The sequence below is a fragment of the Ranitomeya imitator genome, chromosome 4 (assembly GCF_032444005.1).
Source record: "Ranitomeya imitator isolate aRanImi1 chromosome 4, aRanImi1.pri, whole genome shotgun sequence".
NCBI lineage: Eukaryota > Metazoa > Chordata > Amphibia > Anura > Dendrobatidae > Ranitomeya > Ranitomeya imitator.
In genome coordinates this window covers 8,451,201-8,475,680 of record NC_091285.1, presented here as the reverse complement: position 1 = coordinate 8,475,680, position 24,480 = coordinate 8,451,201, and the positions used below count along the sequence as shown (strand labels likewise).

Genomic DNA, 24,480 nt, shown 5'->3' with positions numbered 1-24,480 from the left:
TCAGACTGGGGGGATATGGCGGTTGTGTCAGACTGGGGGGATATGGCGGTTGTGTCAGACTGGGGGGATATGGCGGTTGTGTCAGACTGGGGGGATATGGCGGTTGTGTCAGACTGGGGGGATATGGCGGTTGTGTCAGACTGGGGGGATATGGCGGTTGTGTCAGACTGGGGGGATATGGCGGTTGTGTCAGACTGGGGGGATATGGCGGTTGTGTCAGGCTGGGGGGATATGGTGGTGGTCGTGTTGGGGGTGGTATGTTGGCTGCGTCAGATCGGTGGAAGGTGCCGGACCCTCACAATCTGATACGATGACCTATGCTGTGAATAGGTGATCAGTATGTAGCGCACATCCCCTTTAAGGCCGCGCTCGGCCGTCACCCACCTGTGCCCGGTGCAGCCTCTTCAGCTCCTCCTGTTTCGCTTGTCTCCGCGCGGCTTTTTGGACCCTTTTGGTGAGTTTAGCGTTCAGCTCCTCGTCCGTGTACGTTTTCTATGAGGGGAAAAGCCGTGAAAATCCCCAAAACAAGAGTCACCTTGATTCTACAGCAAAGACCCCAATAAGAAGTGCCCCTCCCCCCCCCCCCCAGAGGGGTAAAGCCCAGGAGCAGCGGTGAGGGGCCGTGCACCCGGGAGGACACAGAAGAGCAGAGGATTAACCCTTTAAGAACGGACAGAGGAGCAGCGGAATGATGTCACTACCTTTGATGAATACGACCGTCTGAACGCCAGAGCGTGGGGGACATAGACCGACTGACAACACAGACCGCGGGGGAAAACCAAGCAAATTAATCAGGTTAAAGCAAATGAAAATTAATCCATTAAAAAAAAAAAAGAAAAACAGTTAAACAATAAAGACATGAATGAATGAAAAGAGAAAAAAAAACGCTTACTGGCTGCCAGGGAGAGTTACAGAGGAAGGAATCAGAAACATGGCGCAATATGGCGCCCACATCGCCCCAGAAAGAGAGGACAGCCACGTCCTTGTGGTGGAACTACAGCTCCCAGCAGGCGTGCAGACCACAGCTGTGTAAGTGACCCGTCATCCATAACGTCTCCTCGGCAGCACAAAACATCACGGCCTCACATCAAACCAAGGCAGGCACAAGCCGGGCGACCAATCAGATCGCTGCTTATTGTCAGGTCAGCACTGGTAAAATAAATGCTTAAATCTGATAGGTTGTCACTGGATCATTGCAACCAATCCAATAGTGGCATTTAGTTTTCTCACCCGCCCCCCCTGGACTATAAGAAAGCTGGACTCTCACTGGCTGCTACACGCCCATAGCAACCAACTAGATTCCAGCTCTCTTGGCCCATAGCAACCAACCAGATTACAGGTCTCTTGGCCCATAATAACCAACCAGAATACAGCTCTCTTGGCCCATAGCAACCAACCAGAATACAGCTCTCTTGGCCCATATTAACCAACCAGATTACAGGTCTCTTGGCCCATAGCAACCAACCAGATTACAGCTCTCCCTCTGTCTGCTTTGGCTTTGACATGAGGCCTCAGCGTTGCCAACTGGATTAATCTGCGTGACACAGATATACCTGCGAGCTCGTAATAACCCGCCAGGATATTATAATCTGATGTCCGTGGAGTTTAGTAAAATGATATCATTGTCAACGCTGGGCACAAGAAGCACAAAATAATGGACGGGGCCTGGAAAACGGAGACGAACGCAGCCTGATGCAATATATTCTATATATGGTGTTGTGCTGGCCATAGCGACCAATCAGATTGCAGCTTTCATTCACCAAGGAGCATTTATAATGTGAAAGCAAAGATGTGATTGGCTGCAGTCGGTAGCAGCGCCATTTCCACCTCTTCCCCGCGGTGACATATGGCCGCCCACGCTCTATACTCATTTTATCATCAGTCTCCATTTTCCAGTTCATGATTAATGCAATTAATAGAATTAGCGCGGCTGGAGGTGAAATTAACCATTAACAATGTTTGTCAGGACATGGCGGCGGCGGGGACAGAGCAGACGAGACAACCACAGACCGGGAAATGGCGAGTCACGACCATCTCACCTGAGCGCCACACAAACCATCGTGACATAAAAACATGGCGGCAGCTGGAGGATGATGGCCGCCACAGGAGGCGTCGCGGCATGAGCTAAAACACCGCGTCTCTTAAACACCTCCTGGCTACAGTTAGTGGGAGCGGGGCACTTTGGGAGACCCTCAACAGCCACACAAAGAGGGACACCCCAACGGCTTAGGCTACGTTCACATTTGCGCCTTGGGGCGCAGTGTCGTCGACGCATACGTCATGCGCCCCTATCTTTAACATGGGGGGCGCATGGACATACGCCGGTATGCGTTGTACGACGCATGCGTCATATAGACACACAAGACAGGGCGCAGAGGACGCTACTTGTAGCGTTTTCCCTGTGCCGAAAATCTTGATCTGTAGGGTCTTATGACAACGCATGCGTCGCCAACGCTGCGCCCAACAACGCAAATGTGAACGTAGCCTTAGGGTTTCAGTGGTGAGGTGATAAACTATCACACTTTAAGGCCATTTGTAAAAGCCAGCACCACGAGCCAGCACAAGCACTCCAGCCAGCACAAGCACTCCAGCCAGCACAAGCACTCCAGCCAGCACCACGAGCCAGCACAAGCACTCCAGCCAGCACCTTGAGCCAGCACAAACACTCCAGCCAGCACCTCACCCACTCCAGCCAGCACCACGAGCCAGCACAAACACTCCAGTCAGCACCTCACCCACTCCAGCCAGCACCACGAGCCAGCACAAGCACTCCAGCCAGCACCTTGAGCCAGCACAAACACTCCAGCCAGCACCTCACCCACTCCAGCCAGCACCACGAGCCAGCACAAGCACTCCAGCCAGCACCTTGAGCCAGCACAAACACTCCAGCCAGCACCTCACCCACTCCAGCCAGCACAAGCACTCCAGCCAGCACCTTGAGCCAGCACAAACACTCCAGCCAGCACCTCACCCACTCCAGCCAGCACTACGAGCCAGCACAAACACTCCAGCCAGCACCACGAGCCAGCACAAACACTCCAGCCAGCACCACACCAGTCTAACTAGCACTAGACCAGGCTAACTAGCACCAGACCAGTCTAACTAGCACCAGACCAGGCTAACTAGCACCAGACCAGGCTAACTAGCACCAGCTACCCAGACCGATACCTCTTCTCTTTTCACATGAATATTGGGATCACGGCGGCGACGCTGAGAGATGGAAACATGAGATCAATATATTCACCCCACCAGTGATAAGTGGTGAAGCCGTCGGCCGCTGCGCAGAGCCGCTTACCTCGCGCTTGGACTTCTGTGAGGATTTCTCAAGAACGTCATCGCTGGAAAGATCAGAATCCTCAGAGAAGCTCAGGTGTCGTCTGAGCGGAAGTTCTATGGGACAAGATTGGAGGACGCATATTAACCTCTTTCCGACCAGGTCACATTTCAACTTTTTTTTTTTTGTGACTACCATAACTTATTTTCCGGTCCCTATAGCAAAACCATGACTTATTTTACCAAATAATAGTTTGAAAAATGGGTAAAAAAAAAATCAAAAAAAAAATCAAAGTAGGTTGAAATAGTTAACCCTCCCCCCCCCCAATTTTTTGTTTTTACAGCGTTCAATGTGCAGTAAGAATGAGCGGGTGATCCTCCAGGTTGGGACAACCTGGCACGCGCTCTGTATGGTGGGCTCAACTTCTAATACCAACCATACACACCCGCACCTGATCTAGGACATAAGTATAAGGGATAGGTATTATAGCAGTGGGAGGTGACCAAGAACCATCATCTGGACATTACCTGCTCCGCGGACCACATTGGACACTTTAACATTCCCGGAGTCCACGGTGGTGGTGCTCGAAGGAGTGCTCGGTGTAGACTTCTCATCCGCCGACTTCTTCTTCTTCTTCTCCTTCTTATAACCAGAGAAGACAGACTTCCACAGTGATTTAGGTTTGGTGCCGTCGTCCTGTTTGTCAGACAGGCGGCTCATCTCTCCCTTGGACTTTTTCTCCTTCTTCCTTGGGGAGAACAATGAAGGCCTCTTCTTGGGTTTCCCACCCCCCGAACCTTCCGATGAGGTTATTGAGCCCTCAGCTGGCAGAGACGATAGAAAAAGTTCATCTGCAGTTCCTAGTCTGAGAGTCGGCGCCTCGGCTAGAGCTCTGGACTCTGCAGGGAGGCGAGGAGAGAGTTTGGTGGAAGACAGAACTGACCCTCGGTGAGGCGCCTGCACGGTTTCCAGCTGCTTCATCTTGTGAAGCTGTTGGGCCATGACGTCCCTCAAGGCCGCGCTTTTCACAGACTTCTCCCTCGCCCTCATCCTCTCCTCGGCCAGCTCTTTAGCTTCAGTAGTCAATTGCGGAAGAAGTCTTTTCCTGTGACGACCTCTTTCTACAGAAGATGGAAGTTCTCCATTCTCCTTAGTCAAGGGCAGTCTCTGGAGCTTAGTCCGACTTGTTGGAGGCGTGAAGAACCTCTCGTGGAGGCTGGAGTTATCTGTTCTCTCATCGTAGGTGTCTTCCACATCATCAGCAAAAGGGATCTCGTCCACGCTCTCAACGAAGGACTTACGAACTTCTTCCAATTTTGGGGGCTGAGGAACATCTGGTGATTTCACCTTAGCTTGGGGAAGCGGCGATGGGATGGATTCTGGTCCATTCTGCCAGGAGGCTAGGCATTTTTGGAGCGTAGCAGGCTCTTCTCCTTGTGGCGGTGGAGGAGGAGGACTAGAAGGTGGAGTAAGCAGGGCAGAGTCAGAGGTGTTGAAACTCTCACTGGCCGCTGTTCGAGTATTGGAATTACTGCCATTCAGTCCGAGACCTGAACTGGTGGACAAATCTCTCCTTTCACCCTCAGAGCTTTTCAGTTCCTTTTCAGATGGAGAAATAGGAGTAAGGGGTGACAGGAGCTCGGGGTCCAGTCTACTGGGATTCACTTTCTTGAGGACGTGATGAGTTATCAGAGGTGGAGACTTCAAATCACCTTGCGAAGCTTTAGACACCGGGGTCCTGGCTGCAGAGGGCTCCATGGATTGAAAACTGACCTCTGATGTTCTGCTCCGCTCCACAGGCGTCAATCCGAGGCTACGACGAATCTCGGCACTTTTGGTCCAAAATTCCTCTATGAGGTCAATACGTTTCAAAGCCTCTTCTGAATTGGGGCTGGTCAACGAGTCTGTCCGCACTACATGGCTGCTAAACGGCAGCTTGGCTAGAGGGGTGGAAGTGATGACCGGACTTGGCTGCAGACAAACAGGCGACTTGGTGGTGGGGGGAATGGTGACCACCTCGGTGGAAGGTAAGGGTTGAGAGCATATAGGGGAAGACGGTGACCTCATGGGTCGCAGGAGAGGTGGAATTGATGAGGATTTTGTAGGAGACGTCGGGGTTACCAGTTCTTGTGTTGGGGTTGGCTGGGAACAAACGGGCGAAACCGGGGTAAAAGCTTTTGGTTCTAACGGAGTTGAGGCTTTGCTGCCAGCTCTCGGGACGTAGGGGTCCGGAAAGAATCGGATACTGGGTGAAGTCTGCTCCTTGGGAGTCAACACTGAGACCTGCAGAAGCAAAAGGTCATCAGTGTAAGAATTAACCTGGCCACTAGGGGCGCCGACAACATGCCCGAGGTTCTTAGATTAGACGTACCGCAGTTCAGCTACACAAATGAAAGGAATAAAAAAAAAAAACACATTTATGGCAAAAATAGAAGGTAAAACCCTGCAGCGGTGACTACACGCACCTTCTCACTCTCCGCCTTAGGGCTGAAGACTTCAGGCTCGGGGGTCGCTGAAGCTGCACAGGAACCTCTGTCAGACTCTGCAGGAACACACCAACCAGCATTTACGTTATACCACCAAGCCGAGTCCAAGATTCAGGACGGTTACGATCTTCCCCAATCCTTACCGTTCTGTCCCCTGGAAGGCGCATCGGACCCCTCGTCTAGTCTGAGCCTCAGCCTCTCTGACTGCTGAAGTCTCTCCTCGGCCTCCGCGTCGGATGGGATGTCGTCATCTGAGCGACAAGATATTAAGGGTTAGCGTTTCTATAGGGGACGGGGGACACACTGTCAGGGTGCGGCGCCCTCCTATGGAGGACTGAGGTTACTGCAAGTAATAAGCAGAATTCGGATTTCACCTAGAAGTGACGTTTTGCTCATCAGAGGTTTATCGCTACAGGGAGTTTGCGCCAGTTGCATGCAGCAGGAGCGCAGGAGGAAGGTTGTCAGGCATTGCTCTGTACCAAGCAGGGTCAGGGGATGTCTGACAACCAATTTCCCAATCTATAAAAATGGGAAAGATCAGAGGCCACATACCGTCACCAAGATCTGCAGACGTGTCCCCATCACCTCCTGCGCCAGCCTCTAGAAGACCAGTCCCCAGCACCTCAGCCTCGGCCTCTTCATCCTCACAGGCGACTGAGGGAGGAGGGTGGGAAGCAGCAAAGAGACCACCGGGGAAGGGGAAGAAGAGAGCGACGTTAGGGGGAGCGCAGGGGAGGCAGCGGAGACGGCACACAGCAGGCGGTACACTGACCGGGGGTTAGTTCCTTCACTCATTAGTTAGCTCTGCAGACAAGCAGCTGTGACCGTATCCCGCCAGCAGGGGGCGCTGCACAATGATCTAGCAAATACTCTGCAAGTCATTGCTGGGACTTGTAGCTCTGCATAATCTACAGATGCCACATTTGATCTAAGAAAGTGAAGCTGCACCTTTAAAAGGACACTGTCACCTGAATTTGGAGGGAACAATCTTCAGCCATGGAGGCAGGGTTTTTGATTCACCCTTTCCTTCCCCGCTGGCTGCAATATTGGATTGAAGTTCATTCTCTGTCCTCCGTAGTACACGCCTGCACAAGGCAAGATTGCCTGTACTACGGAGGACAGAGAATGAACTTCAATGTAATATTGCAGCCAGCATGCAGCCAGCGGGTAAGGAAAGGGTGAATCAAAAACCCAAAAACCCTGCCTCCATGGCTGAAGATTGTTCCCTCCAAATTCAGGTGACAGTGTCCCTTTAAGGAATTATTAGCTTAAGTAGCGATGAAAATCACCTCCTTATTGGGGCAAGTATCCTAAAAGTATCTGGCTTTACCTGGACCCCCAATAAGGGTCTCCGAATACGAGCCATGATGCCCCCTGCTGGCAGAAGAAGGGTAAAACACCCAAAGCTTATTCAACCCCTACAGTAAAGCCCACTATCCCGCCCGTCGCCTCCACGTGTCCCGAAGCACAGGAGCCGGCTAACAGCACCACACATCTCAGCTTCCTACGCCCCGCACTCAGGGCAGGAGGGATATTGGGAATCCCAGCAGCTGAAAGGTTAATGGTGTGCGGTGTTACAGATGGGAAATAAAGGCAAGCTGCACACGTGCCGCTAGTGATGGCCAACGCTGAGAGCAGGGCAGCCGCTGCTTTATCACCTCCTTCTGCCATGTGAGACGGTAAAGGGTTAAACAGAATGTGAAAAGTTCGGCAAAAGTAACAACTTTACCGTTTCCAATAACTCTGCTTGCTGCCAGGGAATGAAAACAGAGCTCTGACTCACAGTAACGAACACTGCAGCTGTGCATGGTCAGGACAGGAAGGTCACCATTCAGTCACAGCAAGCAGAGATCAGCTACATGGGGACAGCGGTCCCGGGCACCAAGTGAAAGGTCGGAGGGTGTAACGGGGCCGCACGAATCCTCCTGTGAGAAAAGTGGAACCAGGAACTGAACATCCACTGGTGAGTGAAGGGGCAGAATGGCGCAGATCAAGCCACGGCACGAGCAAGCGAGCGAGCGAGCATGCAGGGCGCGGTGCAGCAGCACAGCCACACTGCTGAGTACAGGGCGGGCACAGTGACCTCCCCCCATCATCTACCTCCGGGTACGGTCTCCAGCCACGCTCTTACGGGATCATGGCGGTGGGAGGGGAGCAGGAGTGCTGCGACAAAATAAAACAACACAATATATATAAGAAAGTGGAGGAACACGGGGGCCCCGGGGGCGAGACCCTCATAATCAGGCAAGAAAGAAGGTCATATCAATATGGGATTAACCCATTCAGTGCAGGTATTCAGATCCTTCTCGCAGGATGTCACCTGAAAGGTCGCAGCCCACTGGGGGGCAGTAGTGAGAATGTCACAGCCCACTGGGGGGCAGTAGTGAGAATGTCACAGCCCACTGGGGGGCAGTAGTGAGAATGTCACAGCCCACTGGGGGGCAGTAGTGAGAATGTCCCAGCCCACTGGGGGGCAGTAGTGAGAATGTAGCAGCTCACTGGGGGGGGTCAGTAGTGAGAATGTAGCAGCTCACTGGGGGGGGGTCAGTAGTGAGAATGTCCCAGCCCACTGGGGGGGCAGTAGTGAGAATGTCGCAGCCCACTGGGGGGGTCAGTAGTGAGAATGTCGCAGCCCACTGGGGGGCTGTAGTGAGAATGTCGCAGCCCACTGGGGGGGGTCAGTAGTGAGAATGTCGCAGCCCACTGGGGGGTCAGTAGTGAGAATGTCGCAGCCCACTGGGGGGTCAGTAGTGAGAATGTCACAGCCCACTGGGGGGTCAGTAGTGAGAATGTCCCAGCCCACTGGGGGGTCAGTAGTGAGAATGTAGCAGCTCACTGGGGGGGTCAGTAGTGAGAATGTCCCAGCCCACTGGGGGGGGGGGGGGGGGGGGTCAGTAGTGAGAATGTCGCAGCCCACTGGGGGTCAGTAGTGAGAATGTCACAGCCCACTGGGGGGTCAGTAGTGAGAATGTCGCAGCCCACTGGGGGGTCAGTAGTGAGAATGTAGCAGCTCACTGGGGGGGTCAGTAGTGAGAATGTCCCAGCCCACTGGGGGGGGGGGGGGGGGGGTCAGTAGTGAGAATGTCGCAGCCCACTGGGGGTCAGTAGTGAGAATGTCACAGCCCACTGGGGGGTCAGTAGTGAGAATGTCGCAGCCCACTGGGGGGTCAGTAGTGAGAATGTAGCAGCTCACTGGGGGGGTCAGTAGTGAGAATGTCCCAGCCCACTGGGGGGGGGGGGGGGGGGTCAGTAGTGAGAATGTAGCAGCTCACTGGGGGGGTCAGTAGTGAGAATGTCCCAGCCCACTGGGGGGGGGGGGGGTCAGTAGTGAGAATGTCGCAGCCCACTGGGGGTCAGTAGTGAGAATGTCACAGCCCACTGGGGGGTCAGTAGTGAGAATGTCGCAGCCCACTGGGGGGTCAGTAGTGAGAATGTCCCAGCCCACTGGGGGGTCAGTAGTGAGAATGTCACAGCCCACTGGGGGGTCAGTAGTGAGAATGTCGCAGCCCACTGGGGGGGGTCAGTAGTGAGAATGTCACAGCCCACTGGGGGGGGGTCAGTAGTGAGAATGTCACAGCCCACTGGGGGGTCAGTAGTGAGAATGTCACAGCCCACTGGGGGTCAGTAGTGAGAATGTCGCAGCCCACTGGGGGGGGGTCAGTAGTGAGAATGTCACAGCCCACTGGGGGGGGTCAGTAGTGAGAATGTCACAGCTCACTGGGGGGGGGTCAGTAGTGAGAATGTCACAGCCCACTGGGGGGTCAGTAGTGAGAATGTCACAGCCCACTGGGGGTCAATAGTGAGAATGTCGCAGCCCACTGGGGGGCAGTAGTGAGAATGTCGCAGCCCACTGGGGGTCAGTAGTGAGAATGTCACAGCCCACTGGGGGTCAGTAGTGAGAATGTCGCAGCCCACTGGGGGGCTGTAGTGAGAATGTCGCAGCCCACTGGGGGGCTGTAGTGAGAATGTCGCAGCCCACTGGGAGGGTCAGTAGTGAGAATGTCGCAGCCCACTGGGGGGCAGTAGTGAGAATGTCACAGCCCACTGGGGGTCAGTAGTGAGAATGTCGCAGCCCACTGGGGGTCAGTAGTGAGAATGTCGCAGCCCACTGGGGGGCTGTAGTGAGAATGTCGCAGCCCACTGGGGGGCTGTAGTGAGAATGTCACAGCCCACTGGGGGTCAGTAGTGAGAATGTCGCAGCCCACTGGGGGGCTGTAGTGAGAATGTCACAGCCCACTGGGGGTCAGTAGTGAGAAGGTCACAGCCCACTGGGGGTCAGTAGTGAGAATGTCGCAGCCCACTGGGGGGCTGTAGTGAGAATGTCGCAGCCCACTGGGGGGCTGTAGTGAGAATGTCGCAGCCCACTGGGGGGTCAGTAGTGAGAATGTCGCAGCCCACTGGGGGGCAGTAGTGAGAATGTCGCAGCCCACTGGGGGGTCAGTAGTGAGAATGTCCCAGCCCACTGGGGGGGCAGTAGTGAGAATGTCGCAGCCCACTGGGGGGGTCAGTAGTGAGAATGTCGCAGCCCACTGGGGGTCAGTAGTGAGAATGTCGCAGCCCACTGGGGGGCTGTAGTGAGAATGTCGCAGCCCACTGGGGGGCTGTAGTGAGAATGTCGCAGCCCACTGGGGGGTCAGTAGTGAGAATGTCGCAGCCCACTGGGGGGCAGTAGTGAGAATGTCGCAGCCCACTGGGGGGTCAGTAGTGAGAATGTCCCAGCCCACTGGGGGGGCAGTAGTGAGAATGTCGCAGCCCACTGGGGGGGTCAGTAGTGAGAATGTCGCAGCCCACTGGGGGGCTGTAGTGAGAATGTCGCAGCCCACTGGGGGGATCAGTAGTGAGAATGTCGCAGCCCACTGGGGGGTCAGTAGTGAGAATGTCGCAGCCCACTGGGGGGTCAGTAGTGAGAATGTCACAGCCCACTGGGGGGGGGTCAGTAGTGAGAATGTCACAGCCCACTGGGGGGTCAGTAGTGAGAATGTCACAGCCCACTGGGGGTCAGTAGTGAGAATGTCACAGCCCACTGGGGGGGGGTCAGTAGTGAGAATGTCACAGCCCACTGGGGGGGGGGTCAGTAGTGAGAATGTCACAGCCCACTGGGGGGGGGTCAGTAGTGAGAATGTCACAGCCCACTGGGGGGTCAGTAGTGAGAATGTCACAGCCCACTGGGGGTCAGTAGTGAGAATGTCGCAGCCCACTGGGGGGCAGTAGTGAGAATGTCGCAGCCCACTGGGGGTCAGTAGTGAGAATGTCACAGCCCACTGGGGGTCAGTAGTGAGAATGTCGCAGCCCACTGGGGGGCTGTAGTGAGAATGTCGCAGCCCACTGGGGGGCTGTAGTGAGAATGTCGCAGCCCACTGGGAGGGTCAGTAGTGAGAATGTCGCAGCCCACTGGGGGGTCAGTAGTGAGAATGTCGCAGCCCACTGGGGGGCAGTAGTGAGAATGTCGCAGCCCACTGGGGGGTCAGTAGTGAGAATGTCCCAGCCCACTGGGGGGGCAGTAGTGAGAATGTCGCAGCCCACTGGGGGGGGTCAGTAGTGAGAATGTCGCAGCCCACTGGGGGGCTGTAGTGAGAATGTCGCAGCCCACTGGGGGGATCAGTAGTGAGAATGTCGCAGCCCACTGGGGGGTCAGTAGTGAGAATGTCGCAGCCCACTGGGGGGTCAGTAGTGAGAATGTCGCAGCCCACTGGGGGGTCAGTAGTGAGAATGTCACAGCCCACTGGGGGTCAGTAGTGAGAATGTCACAGCCCACTGGGGGTCAGTAGTGAGAATGTCACAGCCCACTGGGGGGTCAGTAGTGAGAATGTCACAGCCCACTGGGGGGTCAGTAGTGAGAATGTCACAGCCCACTGGGGGGTCAGTAGTGAGAATGTCGCAGCCCACTGGGGGGTCAGTAGTGAGAATGTCACAGCCCACTGGGGGGGCAGTAGTGAGAATGTGTCACAGCCCACTGGGGGGGTCAGTAGTGAGAATGTAGCAGCCCACTGGGGGGCAGTAGTGAGAATGTCGCAGCCCACTGGGGGGGGGGGTCAGTAGTGAGAATGTCGCAGCCCACTGGGGGGGGGGGGTCAGTAGTGAGAATGTCACAGCCCACTGGGGGGGCAGTAGTGAGAATGTCACAGCCCACTGGGGGGGCAGTAGTGAGAATGTCACAGCCCACTGGGGGGGGCAGTAGTGAGAACGTCGCAGCCCACTAGCCCACTGGGGGGTCAGTAGTGAGAATGTCGCAGCCCACTGGGGGGTCAGTAGTGAGAATGTCGCAGCCCACTGGGGGTCAGTAGTGAGAATGTCGCAGCCCACTGGGGGTCAGTAGTGAGAATGTCACAGCCCACTGGGGGGGGGGGGGCAGTAGTGAGAATGTCACAGCCCACTGGGGGGGGGGGGGGGGGCAGTAGTGAGAATGTCGCAGCCCACTGGGGGTCAGTAGTGAGAATGTCGCAGCCCACTGGGGGTCAGTAGTGAGAATGTCGCAGCCCACTGGGGGGCAGTAGTGAGAATGTCACAGCCCACTGGGGGGGGGGGGGGGGCAGTAGTGAGAATGTCGCAGCCCACTGGGGGTCAGTAGTGAGAATGTCGCAGCCCACTGGGGGTCAGTAGTGAGAATGTCGCAGCCCACTGGGGGTCAGTAGTGAGAATGTCGCAGCCCACTGGGGGTCAGTAGTGAGAATGTCGCAGCCCACTGGGGGTCAGTAGTGAGAATGTCGCAGCCCACTGGGGGTCAGTAGTGAGAATGTCACAGCCCCCGGGGGGGGGGGGGGGGGGGCTGGGGGGGAGGCAGTAGTGAGAATGTCGCAGCCCACTGGGGGGTCAGTAGTGAGAATGTCGCAGCCCACTGGGGGTCAGTAGTGAGAATGTCGCAGCCCACTGGGGGGGCAGTAGTGAGAATGTCGCAGCCCACTGGGGGGGCAGTAGTGAGAATGTCGCAGCCCACTGGGGGGGCAGTAGTGAGAATGTTGCAGCCCACTGGGGGTCAGTAGTGAGAATGTCGCAGCCCACTGGGGGTCAGTAGTGAGAATGTCGCAGCCCACTGGGGGTCAGTAGTGAGAATGTCGCAGCCCACTGGGGGGCAGTAGTGAGAATGTCGCAGCCCACTGGGGGTCAGTAGTGAGAATGTCGCAGCCCACTGGGGGTCAGTAGTGAGAATGTCGCAGCCCACTGGGGGGTCAGTAGTGAGAATGTCGCAGCCCACTGGGGGTCAGTAGTGAGAATGTCGCAGCCCACTGGGGGGGGGTCAGTAGTGAGAATGTCGCAGCCCACTGGGGGTCAGTAGTGAGAATGTCGCAGCCCACTGGGGGGGCAGTAGTGAGAATGTCGCAGCCCACTGGGGGGGCAGTAGTGAGAATGTTGCAGCCCACTGGGGGGGCAGAAGTGAGAATGTTGCAGCCCACTGGGGGGGCAGTAGTGAGAATGTCGCAGCCCACTGGGGGGGCAGTAGTGAGAATGTCGCAGCCCACTGGGGGGGGCAGTAGTGAGAATGTTGCAGCCCACTGGGGGGGCAGTAGTGAGAATGTTGCAGCCCACTGGGGGGCAGTAGTGAGAATGTCGCAGCCCACTGGGGGGGCAGTAGTGAGAATGTCGCAGCCCACTGGGGGGGTCAGTAGTGAGAATGTCGCAGCCCACTGGGGGTCAGTAGTGAGAATGTCGCAGCCCACTGGGGGTCAGTAGTGAGAATGTCGCAGCCCACTGGGGGTCAGTAGTGAGAATGTCGCAGCCCACTGGGGGGCAGTAGTGAGAATGTCGCAGCCCACTGGGGGGGCAGTAGTGAGAATGTCGCAGCCCACTGGGGGGGCAGTAGTGAGAATGTCGCAGCCCACTGGGGGTCAGTAGTGAGAATGTCGCAGCCCACTGGGGGGGCAGTAGTGAGAATGTCGCAGCCCACTGGGGGGCAGTAGTGAGAATGTCGCAGCCCACTGGGGGGGCAGTAGTGAGAATGTCGCAGCCCACTGGGGGGGTCAGTAGTGAGAATGTCGCAGCCCACTGGGGGTCAGTAGTGAGAATGTCGCAGCCCACTGGGGGTCAGTAGTGAGAATGTCGCAGCCCACTGGGGGTCAGTAGTGAGAATGTCGCAGCCCACTGGGGGGCAGTAGTGAGAATGTCGCAGCCCACTGGGGGGGCAGTAGTGAGAATGTCGCAGCCCACTGGGGGGGCAGTAGTGAGAATGTTGCAGCCCACTGGGGGGGCAGTAGTGAGAATGTTGCAGCCCACTGGGGGGGCAGTAGTGAGAATGTTGCAGCCCACTGGGGGGGCAGTAGTGAGAATGTTGCAGCCCACTGGGGGGGCAGTAGTGAGAATGTTGCAGCCCACTGGGGGGGCAGTAGTGAGAATGTTGCAGCCCACTGGGGGGGCAGTAGTGAGAATGTCGCAGCCCACTGGGGGTCAGTAGTGAGAATGTCGCAGCCCACTGGGGGGGCAGTAGTGAATATAGAGAATTGCTCTCATAGGTCAGTGTTGATGAGATCCTGAATCTGGCTACTAAGAAGCGCTGGAACTTGTAGTTCTTCGGCGGTTCAGTGAATTACACATAACATTGTGTGAACTTACCTGGAAAATAACCACCCCTCCCCCCCAAATCAATATAATTATTTGCACCGCCATCAGGGGGCATTACCTTTAGAAGGAGAAGACGTGCCCACTTCTTCCCCCTCTGTGTTAACCCCATCCTGCTCTTGGCGAACCTTGTGGACATGAGTCCAGTGGACATCCACTTTTATCTCCATGGGGTCCACGGGGGTCAGCGCTTGCTGAAGTCTGAGGTTCCCGGCTGGAGGGAGGCGCGAGGTAAGAGGCAGAGACACGAGGTACAGGACAGTGAAGGAGAACAGAGACAGAAGAGACAGTTACACAGAGACAGGAGCAGAGACACTGCGTAATGTTAGGATATTGAAGCAGGGTGCAAGGGTTAATGAGCATCAGCGACCCCCTGACCCAACCCCTGCCATCTACAGACCCCCCAACACTTCTCAATGAGTCCGGCGGACCCTGCACCAGACAGGCAGCGTCCAATCACATTACGGTCTGTTAGTGTTCGCTGCAGGGGAAAATGGCCATGACTACTCCTCTAAATATTAGAGTGGCCCAAAGCCAGCGATATAAAATGGCACCATGCAATACACTGCGGGGCCCCAGCAGAAATCATCTTATTTCCAGGCTGGTGCTGGGATTAGCCCATGCAGGGAACAAAGAAAAGAATCAATATCAGAGGTAACTCATGCGCGCAGGAAGCCTCCAACAGCACTGAAAACTATGGCGCTGCCTCGCTGTTAGCGCTCAGGATTCTGCCCAGGGAGATCATGCACTCGGCCTCCTGCACGTCTGAAAGCAGAAGACTTAGTAATGCAGCTCTGGGTGTGTGCGGAGTAAAGGGCGCAAATCTAGAGGACATTTTCAGTGGTGTCGGAATTATTCCAGGTGTTAAATATCCATCGCCGTAAAGGACAAAATAAAAAGGTGGTGGTGGTGGCGGCAAAGGCGGGATACCTTTAAATGTACCAACTGCGTCTTCATCAGAGATACGCTGAAGCCATAGACCCTGCTGCAGTTCTCTCTCCCAGGGGCAATACTCACCCTCTGCACACGGTGGCGCAGTGGAGTCGCCCCTCCCCGCCCCCACAGAGATGGAGACAAAGAGAGAAGCAGAGAAAGATGAGATGACAGGAGAGGTCAATGGGAGAAGAAAGGCATGAGATAAGAAGTCCTCGCGCTCCGAACCACCGACACATTGGTGAGGTCCGGGGCCCATAATACGAATAATGGCCCCTCCAGACCATCATCCAGTCCGCGGAGCGGTGAATCCGGGATTAAATGGTTAAAAAAAGGACTAAAATATGACCCAAATTGTAACGAAGTCCACAACGTTAGAAGAAAACTCCTCTACCAGCACTAAGTGTGGGGTGACGAAAATAACCACCATGTGCACATATATAAACCCACCTTCACTAGACGGTTCCTCCTCATCATCATCTTCGTCATCCTCCTCCTCATCCTCACCGACACCCGGATCCACAGCCCGATCGGCTTCCATTTCATCCAGACTCCGACCCTTCAGTTTAGCATGAATCTTCACAGCCTCCTTCCAGGGCACACCGCCAAGATCAGAGGAGGGCGCAGGTTCATAACCATCCTCCTCCTCCTCATCCTCCTCCTCATCTTCCTCCATCTCAGACTCTGAGCTACTGCAAAAACACCACAATATACAACCACACCAACACCAGTGTAATACTGCCCCTATGTACAAGAATATAACTCCTATAATACTGCTCCTATGTACAAGAATATAACTACTATAATACTGCCCCTATGTACAAGAATATATACTATAATACTGCCCCTATGTACAAGAATATAACTACTATAATACTGCCCCTATGTACAAGAATATAACTACTATAATACTGCCCCTATGTACAAGAATATAACTCCTATAATACTGCTCCTATGTACAAGAATATAACTACTATAATACTGCCCCTATGTACAAGAATATATACTATAATACTGCTCCCTATGTACAAGAATATAACTACTATAATACTGCTCCTATGTACAAGAATATAACTACTATAATACTGCCCCCTATGTACAAGAATATAACTCCTATAATACTGCTCCTATGTACAGGAATATAACTACTATAATACTGCCCCTATATACAAGAATATAACTGCTATAATACTGCCCCTATGTACAAGAATGTAACTACTATAATACTGCTCCTATATACAAGAATATAACTCCTATAATACTGCTCCTATGTACAAGAATATAACTCCTATAATACTGCTCCTATGTACAAGAATATAACTACTATAATACTGCCCCTATGTACAAGAATATAACTACTATAATACTGCCCCCTATGTACAAGAATATAACTACTATAATACTGCTCCTATGTACAAGAATATAACTACTATAATACTGCTCCTATGTACAAGAATATAACTACTATAATACTGCCCCTATGTACAAGAATATAACTACTATAATACTGCCCCTATGTACAAGAATATAACTACTATAATACTGCCCCCTATGTACAAGAATATAACTCCTATAATACTGCTCCTATGTACAGGAATATAACTACTATAATACTGCCCCTATATACAAGAATATAACTACTATAATACTGCTCCTATGTACAAGAATATAACTGCTATAATACTGCCCCTATGTACAAGAATATAACTACTATAATACTGCCCCTATATACAAGAATATAACTGCTATAATACTGCCCCTATGTACAAGAATATAACTACTATAATACTGCCCCTATATACAAGAATATAACTACTATAATACTGCCCCTATATACAAGAATATAACTGCTATAATACTGCCCCTATGTACAAGAATATAACTACTATAATACTGCCCCTACGTACAGGAATACGAGTCCTATAATATGTGCGCTGTGCTCACCTGCTGGCGGCCTCCTCCTCGTCTTGTCCTCCCTTATCCAGCAGGCTGCTCAGATTGTGCTCCGCCAGCGTCTCCTCTGGAACTTCTTCCAGCTCCTCTTTTTGCATGGACACTCTGTAGTTCTCCAGCTCGATACGCTCCGGCGTGGCTCGCAGTCTTTTCGCTGCCGTGTGATCCTCACAGTTTATACTGGGACCTGAAAAAACAAACAACATATCCCGGCATAAAAGGCTGGACCATTGGAGCGCAAGCTCTTGGGCTGTTGGTACAGTTAAGGTCTAGAAACCATTTTTCGCCCCATCATGCATCGGCTCTAGGTGGCGCTGTGGCTGCAGGATCTGTAGCAATCACTGGACGATCCGGGTAATTCTGATATTTGCTCCTCAGAGACCCCCGATGTGATGAATATTCTTCAGTTTTGCTTTTAATTTGCTGCCATTTTGCTAATCTATAATGTCATGTGACTAGATATAAAAGTGTATTGACCGCTCTGTAATGATTTCTTCCCAGGTGTGAGCAAAAATTAAAGGGATATTCCCATCTCAATATGTAGAATGTGTAATAATAATAATATTAGGACACACCTCCAATTAGAAATTTAGTATAGTTTTTCTGATTAGCCATGTCACTTACCTTATGTGCAGGGCATTGTTTGTAGGTTAGATATCCATGGTTTTTATGAGTGTCACTGAGTGGTTGTAACCATGGATACCTAAGCTACTGCAATGCACCTGAGGTAAGCAACATAGCGAATCAGAAGAACTATACAACATTTCTAATTAGAAGGCATTTGCTAATATTTTTATTATTACACCTACTACATATTGGGATAAGATCTTTGAGATGGGAATATCCCTTTAAAGCCAATAGAGCGGCGAAAGCTGTGTTCATAATTTTGTCTGTGCAGCTTTGGGCAGGACTAGAGTAAATTCGGAGCCATTCATCACCAGATTTGGTTCTCTCCACTAAAGCGATGCTCTAAAAGTGGAGCCTTTAATATTTAAAGCGACGGTGTCTCTTTACCCGTAAAATTAAAAAAAAAAAAAAAAAAAAACTCAGAAGCCAGCGGGTAAAAAAAACAACAAAAGCTTTAATTAAATTAATAAGTGCAACAGAGAAAAAAAAGTGGAGGAACACAACAAATACAGAGCATGACAGGAAGAAATACAGAGACGCACAGGGCAAAAGAACCAGGGCGGAGCCTCAGAGGGGGCGGGGCCTAATACTGGGCGAGCTGTCAATCACACGGAGCAGGCGCTGGCAGGGTGTCCCCCTTACAGAAGCGCCGTTATCCCAAGGAAAAGGATTTGGGTCATATAGAAATTGGATCATTATCTCCAGAGCTGCATTTGTAATTCTGCTGGTTCACTGGAGCCGACGATCCCCTCCACCCAAAAAGTCAGCTCACCGGTGACCGAGTAGGAGAACCTCTCCGCATTCAGGAGCAGACAGGCAGTACTTACCGGCCTGCAGAATTAGGAGTGCAGCTCTGGCTGTGACTAATGTAAGGAAAGTATACACAAATACTCCGGACCCGCGCTATAATGGGGGCTTCAGAGAACAGTGCGGACCCCTCCTGCTCTTAGGCAGAGCCCCAACATTTAAAGGGAATTTCCAAGTTACATTTCACGTTTATTGTCATTTTCTATCTCGAGTCATAATATAGATATTTCTTATCATTTAAAGGTCATTTCTGGCTTCCTACACGTGCGGGAGGACAAATACTCAGCGCATTGACATTTAAAGGGATACACACATTAGAATCTCGTCCGAGCGGACATCACAACACTGACAGTTTCCATAGAAGCGAGAAGACGGACGCGTTCGTGTTATTATTCGACACAGAGAAAGGAGGAGGACGACGTGGAACGGGACAAAACTTGCGGTACAGAGAGAAAAAAAGCAAAATGATTGCAAGTTACAACAGCTCCAGAATAGAAGTCTAAAAATCTGATTAATAAAGCCGGAAGAAAAAAAAAACGTGCAACATCCAAAAATCCTCCAAGAAGGAAGGTTACAATCCCGTATCAATGAAGGAGTATCCACGGGAGTCAGTCAGTGAGCGCTAGACACAGAGTGACAGCAGGAAAAGCATTAATCAGATTTTTCTACAATGCAACCAGGCGCAGATCCCTTTAATCGTCCACGCACCTTTATGAAATTGATAGTAATTATAGAACACCATTTCCCCATATGTAACAAGTTACCGCAGATGCGTCGGGTTACAACAGCTCCGCAGTGACAGCCATAAAAACAGCACTAAAAGCAACTACGGCGCAACCAACGCCGTCTGCGGCAGAAACCACTTACTCTGCGGAGATCAGAATGGTCGAAACCCAGCAAGTATTAACGGAGAAAACTCAGGAAAAGCGCAGATCTTGTGCCTTCCCAGGTTCTGTACCAATTGACTTGAATTCAGAAAAATAACCACTTTTTGACGTTGCAACAATCGTTTAACCCGTTCAGTGCACACAAGTGTGAAATTTTGGTAAAATACATCAAAATAAATATAACCCGTGAAGACCCGTGCAAAACCAGTAAATGTATTAATTTCAAGTATTAAACAAAAAAATAAAAAAATTAAAAAAAAAGTCAGCAGCGACCCGACTGTCCCTGAATATAATAATCTAAAGATCTTTTCTTTTGACGGCTTCTCAAAACAAAAAAAAAAAAAGTTTAAAAACAAAACTTCCTGTTTAGATCACTGTTTTTACGTCTATCAGGAGGTACAACAAACACAAACATCCCTCACTTTTGGTTCCAGTTAATACGAACTACAACTCACATCGAACAAAAAATAAAAAATGGCAGTAAAAATAAATAAAAAACAATAAAAAGGTTGAGACGACCCCAACTTAACACTATTTTGTGGTGAGAGAAGGATTTTTGCAATTGATCTATATATCGGCGAATGGAAATGAAAGCTGCACAATATCCCGACGAGCAACAGATGAAAATCTCCAGATTATTCCATCCTGCGGACCCCTCAGGGCACCGACGACCAAGGAAACTCCCCCAACATTTGCATTAGGATTTCAGACTGGACATAGAGAAACGGGAGGCCGAACACCGTCAGCTGGCACATGAAATAACAGTCCAATGGGTCTTGGCAGAGCAGACTCTTTACGGTGGACGCCATTCTCGGCAGCCGCTGTGCCAGGGAACACAGGCTCATAGCGCGCCGCAGGAAGGAACTGCGGGTACCTGGGGTCTTCTCTGCAGCGGCAAGTGGCAACGTGGGGGCTCGGCCAGGATCTTCAGCATCGGGGGTATCCTTTGCGGGTCCTTTGAGCTCCTGCAGAATCAAAGATCGTAATGTGTATAGAAAACTTTTTTTTTTTCCCCTTGTGTTAGTCTTTACTGCATGTCTAGAAGATGAGAACATAAGATTAGTGGCTTTGATTTACGGAGCTCTGGATGAGCAAAAGTCTAATAAGTGTATGATGGGAGTTGTAGTGCCACAAAGCCTAGCAAAACAGCGAGACTCACCTTGCTGACCTGCGCAGGAGCGGCCGCCCTCTTCCGCTGGCTGTACCCAGAACGTCTGTAACAATAGTGCGGTTTGCAATAAAATTTTCCTGTTAAAAATTAAAAAAAATAAAAAAAAAGTGAAAAACCCAGCTGTGTTCGATTTTTTGCTTAGACTTTAGCAGAGCAGATGCAGAATGTAACGGGAAGGGACTTTGATGTAGCAGCAGTTTCCAAGCTGTGGGCAGGGTATGGAGAGACTTGGTGGGGGAACAATATGCCACTGTGTGAGGGACAAAAAGACGTCAATGTCACATGCAGCAAAGAGGAGGCAGAGAGGAGAACGGCCATGTCTTAACCCCATCAAGGACAGAGTGTAAAACTTAAGGACATTAAAACTTAAGCTATCATTTACAGTTGACTGGTATAAATCAACATACTTTGAGTAATAGTGCGAAAAAACAAAAACAAATCAATATCAGATTTTAAAGAGTTCAATTTTTAATAATCACATTTAGCACAACATTTTGTACAATGGGGTTAGTGACAGACCCCATAGCGGGTCCTTAATCAAAAATGATAATCTTATTTTATTAAACTATTTTTTTCCAGAAATGTTTTATAGTACAAACAATATTAGCAATAGAATATAAAAATAGAATAAAAACGAAACACTATTCCCATTAATTCACCTCTGGGAGCAAGGGAAAAAAAAAAAATGTATGAAATACAAAATGTTCTTCTGAAAATATAAATTTTAAAAGATTTCCCCAACGGCTACTTACAGAATATAATGGGGAAGTAGAATATTACAAAAACTTGTCTGTTTTTTTCCAGGAACAGCACCACACCTATCCACAAATATATCGCAGCTCAGCCTTGTTTACTGTAATGGAACAAAGCTGCAATATGGGACAAACTTAGGAGAGGTGTGGTTTCTCCAAAAAAATTAAAAAAACAACATGTTTCTACAATCCTTGACATCCCGTTTAAAAATGTTAGAATACTTAAAGCCTTAATCCGTACGCAGAACTCCCATAGTAACTCACCATCTTCCAGGTCATAGGCGTAGCAGGAAAGACGCAGAGTTGTATTGCAGTAGTCACACTTAAAGCAGCTTCGATGGAAGAATTTCCCCTCTGCGCTCAGACGCTCCATGACGTAGACTCTCCTGTGGCAGAAGTAACAGACATCGCTGCCCCCGAGGTTCTGAGGGAATTCTTTCCTGAAAGATGCCTGAATTCCACCAGAAAATAATAGCTGGTTAATAAGGAAGATAGAAATGTGTCAGCACACTCTATTAACGTAATGGCGCAAAGGAAAAAGGCTTGGTTGTTTTCAGCAGATTATATATTTTGTCTGCGTTTTCTGAAGGTTTGGGGTTGTGGAGAACCCCATAGCAGTCCCTCACTGCAAACAGGACTGCAGACTGAATTCTTACAAAATGCGGTCAGATAGTTGGCACTCATGATGCACGTGAGAATCAACACCAGATCCTCAGATGTTAAATGACAGCTAATGGATTATTGGAATTTTACACTTAACTGAAATTTGTTTTCAGGAAGAAGAAGAAAAAAAAAAATAATAATTTAGACTTCCCAATCCGTTCTACCAATCCATCAGGAGGTGCTGTAGGTTAATGCAGTAAAACATTAAACTTACACAAACTGCAAGTAAAAAATTGTGACAGACGAAAAAAAAAATTAAACTCAACAACATATTTGATCTTACCACTTTTTTCCCAAATAATGGCTTTGGGGTCTCCTTCTTTTGAAGCTGATTGGCTATTTGCTCAGCCAATGAGCTCACTCCACCTGTATATAGCTTTATGTATTTCTTAATGGACAAACAGGAATCCAAAAGCCAAACAAAAAAGAATGACAGGTCAGAAGACAAAGGGCAGAGGTTGTACACACCCAACAGGACAGCAGTGTCAGGGGGTCACACACATCGTGCTGGGGGAGGTGATCAGATTAGTAGATGGTATTTCCTCAGCAATCCAAGTTGCCAAAATGGCTTTCACGTGGTGGAAAAGCAACAATGGCGCATTCCTGTTATAACGGTCACGTGATGCGGAATTCCGGCTGTAAATCAGCGACTCGATCACTACGATCTTCTGTAGAGATTTATCGCCTCACAACGCTTTATAGGAGCCTCAAGCGCTTGGAAATCCTTTGTGTTACGTCAGTGTACCCTCGGCTGCAGCGGTCGCACGGTACGGGTGCGTGGATCCCGAAATTAGCATCCACCAGACTCCATTTAAACCCCAAAGATTTTCTGTCCTGTATGCCGCAGCGCTGAAAGCTGAAGACCCGTGAGCGCTCTGCAGCCGGCTGTGACCATTGCGGGTAACTACAACATGCGCATGCAGTAAGCGGAACACACGCAGCGCGCCACAAAGACGCTACCTGTCGGATCTCATCGTATGAGGGGGAAGCCGGGCGTTCGGCTGAGCGCAGGGTGACCGAATCCTGCCAGAGGTTGATTGGGGAGCGGCGCGTGTTCTCAGACTCAAGCTGGTGGGTATAGAGAGGCGTCAACATTGTGGGAAGGGAAAAACGGCAGAGGGCACCACTTATGTCACTGTACCCGTATGAACTTTAGGACGCAAGACTCCATTTTTGCAGCACAAAAAGAAATTTAGTGTCAAATATTCTGCTTTCCTTCATATGGTCATAAAGTAGTAGGTGAAAATTCAGTATCTGCATCCACCAATAGGGGGAGCTCCCTGTATACAGAGATACATGATAAGATCCTGTCTGCAGCCACCACTAGGGGGAGCTCCCTGTATACAGAGATACAAGATAAGATCCTGTCTGCAGCCACCACTAGGGGGAGCTCCCTGTATACAGAGATACATGATAAGATCCTGTCTGCAGCCACCACTAGGGGGAGCTCCCTGTATACAGAGATGCAAGATAAGATCCTGTCTGCTCCCGCCACTAGGGGGAGCTCCCTGTATACAGAGATACATGATAAGATCCTGTCTGCAGCCACCACTAGGGGGAGCTCCCTGTATACAGAGATGCAAGATAAGATCCTGTCTGCTCCCGCCACTAGGGGGAGCTCCCTGTATACAGAGATACATGATAAGATTCTGTCTGCAGTCACCACTAGGGGGAGCTCCCTGTATACAGAGATACATGATAAGATCCTGTCTGCAGCCACCACTAGGGGGAGCTCCCTGTATACAGAGATACATGATAAGATCCTGTCTGCAGCCACCACTAGGGGGAGCTCCCTGTATACAGAGATGCATGATAAGATCCTGTCTGCAGCCACCACTAGGGGGAGCTCCCTGTATACAGAGATACATGATAAGATCCTGTCTGCAGCCACCACTAGGGGGAGCTCCCTGTATACAGAGATGCATGATAAGATCCTGTCTGCAGCCACCACTAGGGGGAGCTCCCTGTATACAGAGATACATGATAAGATCCTGTCTGCAGCCACCACTAGGGGGAGCTCCCTGTATACGGAGATACATGATATGATCCTGCCCGCAGTCACCACTAGGGGGAGATCCCTGTATACGGAGATACATGATAAGATCTTGTCTGCAGTCACCACTAGGGGGAGCTCCCTGTATACAAAGATACATGATAAGATCCTGTCTGCAGTCACCACTAGGGGGAGCTCCCTGTATACAGGGATACATGATAAGATCCTGTCTGCAGCCACCACTAGGGGGAGCTCCCTGTATACAGAGATACATGATAAGATCCTGTCTGCAGTCACCACTAGGGGAGCTCCCTGTATACGGAGATACATGATAAGATCCTGTCTGCAGCCACCACTAGGGGGAGCTCCCGGTATATAGATACA

At 50.9% G+C, this 24,480-nt stretch overlaps 1 protein-coding gene across 5 annotated transcripts in view; it reads right to left on the bottom strand.

Annotated features, from left to right (window-relative positions):
* The window catches only part of MICAL3 (microtubule associated monooxygenase, calponin and LIM domain containing 3), an 84,108-nt gene that overhangs the window by 10,279 nt on the left and 49,349 nt on the right, over positions 1 to 24,480 (bottom strand). For 2 of the 5 annotated variants that reach the window (XM_069762904.1, XM_069762905.1), the window contains exons 17-28: positions 21,705 to 21,891; positions 20,677 to 20,765; positions 20,392 to 20,482; positions 17,188 to 17,383; positions 15,694 to 15,935; positions 14,372 to 14,524; positions 6,313 to 6,414; positions 5,904 to 6,011; positions 5,740 to 5,816; positions 3,802 to 5,557; positions 3,296 to 3,390; positions 385 to 492 (exon numbers count right to left, since the gene is read on the bottom strand). In XM_069762904.1, the coding sequence (XP_069619005.1) occupies positions 385 to 492; positions 3,296 to 3,390; positions 3,802 to 5,557; positions 5,740 to 5,816; positions 5,904 to 6,011; positions 6,313 to 6,414; positions 14,372 to 14,524; positions 15,694 to 15,935; positions 17,188 to 17,383; positions 20,392 to 20,482; positions 20,677 to 20,765; positions 21,705 to 21,891 (3,204 nt within the window). Of the gene's footprint in view, positions 1 to 384; positions 493 to 701; positions 753 to 3,295; positions 3,391 to 3,801; positions 5,558 to 5,739; positions 5,817 to 5,903; positions 6,012 to 6,312; positions 6,415 to 7,860; positions 7,924 to 14,371; positions 14,525 to 15,240; positions 15,331 to 15,693; positions 15,936 to 17,187; positions 17,384 to 18,806; positions 20,483 to 20,676; positions 20,766 to 21,704; positions 21,892 to 22,386; positions 22,492 to 23,063; positions 23,172 to 24,480 lie in introns of those variants that run through there. The other 3 variants (XM_069762907.1, XM_069762903.1, XM_069762906.1) reach the window with 3 other exon arrangements.